The sequence below is a fragment of the Bison bison genome, unplaced genomic scaffold, assembly GCF_000754665.1.
Source record: "Bison bison bison isolate TAMUID 2011002044 unplaced genomic scaffold, Bison_UMD1.0 scf7180017864203, whole genome shotgun sequence".
In the NCBI taxonomy this organism is placed as follows: domain Eukaryota; kingdom Metazoa; phylum Chordata; class Mammalia; order Artiodactyla; family Bovidae; genus Bison; species Bison bison.
In genome coordinates, this window is record NW_011494775.1 from 2,966,804 (window position 1) to 2,968,589 (window position 1,786).

The 1,786-nt window shown below is 50.4% G+C and overlaps 1 protein-coding gene across 1 annotated transcript in view; it reads right to left on the minus strand.

Moving 5' to 3' along the window:
* TGFBI (transforming growth factor, beta-induced, 68kDa) overlaps positions 1-1,786 on the minus strand; it is a 34,289-nt gene that overhangs the window by 18,109 nt on the left and 14,394 nt on the right. The window contains exon 3 of the mRNA XM_010844479.1: positions 646-710. Within this exon, the coding sequence (XP_010842781.1) occupies positions 646-710 (65 nt within the window). The remainder of the gene's footprint in view (positions 1-645; positions 711-1,786) is intronic.

The window sequence follows — 1,786 nt, forward strand, 5'->3', positions numbered from 1 at the left end:
CACCCTCTTTGTGACCTTGGTACCAACAAAATCACCCCCTATCTCCTAAACCTCAATCTCACACTCTCAACTAATGAACTAGCAAAGATTTCCAAGTTAAAAAAAAAAATCTTCCTAGCACAGTCCCCAGAGGTGTGCAGGACCAAAGGAAAGGATCTGATTTCACACAGGTGAATTCACAGGTACCACACTGTTTGTGGGCCCCGATGGCCACTCATGGTACCCTTGGCTGACTCTGGGAAAGCCAGCCTGCTACTCCCATCCCTACAAGCTTCAATGGGCCAGGTTCCGACAGTTAGGTGGGGTGGCCTGATGTGCCCAGCCCAGCCGGAGGCCTGGCCTGCCCTGTCTGCTCTCCAGCAGGGCTGCTCAGCAATGCTAGATGTATTTAGAATCTCTTGCAGCCAGAAACAACAAAGGCAGGAGCCTGTGCCTGGTGTGGAGGGCACAGGCAGGTCAGGACCAGAGTATGTTCCCCCAGCGTGTTAAGGAGGTCAGCTTGCACAGGAAGGACAGCGTGGGAAACTTGCTGTTTCCAGCCTTCATCCTCTGGACCCCCATTCAGACTCTGCTGCCCCTCACGTGGGTGCTCCTCTTTCCCTCCCTCCTCCCCTCCATCTGCGCCAACAGGCAAGGCTTATTCACCTGCAGGACAGCCCTTCTCTCCCGGGACCTTCTCATATCCAGGACAGCACTCGTAGCTGATGACTCTGCAATGAAGACACGCACGTGTATTAGGCAGGGCTTCCCTCCCCTCTCGTGTCATTGGTCCTCACTCTGGGAAGGGACATGATGCGGTGAGCACATAGCCTGCTCCTGGAGGAGATCACACGCTCGGTCATCTCTCACCTCTCGTCAGCAAGGAGCTTGTCACACCTCCTCGGCTTTGCACATGGTGCCAGCGATGCGGTCACTCACAGTCATGCAGCTGGGATACAGCCAGAGGACTGCGGCAGCATATTCACAGTGGCAGTACACGTCCTCACCTGAAACTTATCTCCAGCATAATCCACGAGGAACCCAGTGGGAAGAACTGCTGAGAGGCAGCAGGAAGGAGCAGGAGGAGCTCCGGAGCTTTCTGGTTCTGAGTCCGCCACTAACTAACCAACCCAGGCCTCGCCAGCCAGTCCTGTCTCCTCTCTGGGCCTCAGTTTCCTCATCTGTAAGATGTAGACATGTACCGTGTGATGGTCATTGAACTAAATAGCCCATGAACTTCTAGCTCTCTGACTTAGTAACCAAGAAGGGTAGCATATTTATGATCAAGTCTTATTCCATCTTCAACCAAACTTTACAATAAAAACAAAGCTCTTTAAGATGCTTACTGTTTCCTTAAATTAAAAACAAAATTTTAATCAACGAAAATCTTTATACGGTTTCAAAATCTACAAAGGGTTCAATAGTAAAGTGTTCCCCATCCCCCCTCATCCCTCAATCTTCCTTCCAGGAGGCAACTGATATTACCAGTTTGTGAGATTCTTTGTATTTGGATGAACAAGACTGGCAGTTTATAGTTTTAAACTTTGATGTCACCTGACATTAAAACTTAGACCAGCCCATCATGGCTTACTCACCACCTTCTGGAGGTCTGAAACGTAAAGCTTCAGTCAACCCAACATCCCAGGGAAACCCAAAAGACTGAGGATTTCAAAGAGCAACACAAGGAAGTGTTCCAAGAAAGACTAGCTTCACATCAAAACCCCCTGTCCCATCGAAGGCCACTCCTGCACCAACGCTGTGAGCACAGACTCTTCCTTGGCAACCCTGGGACCTGAAGCCAACAGCC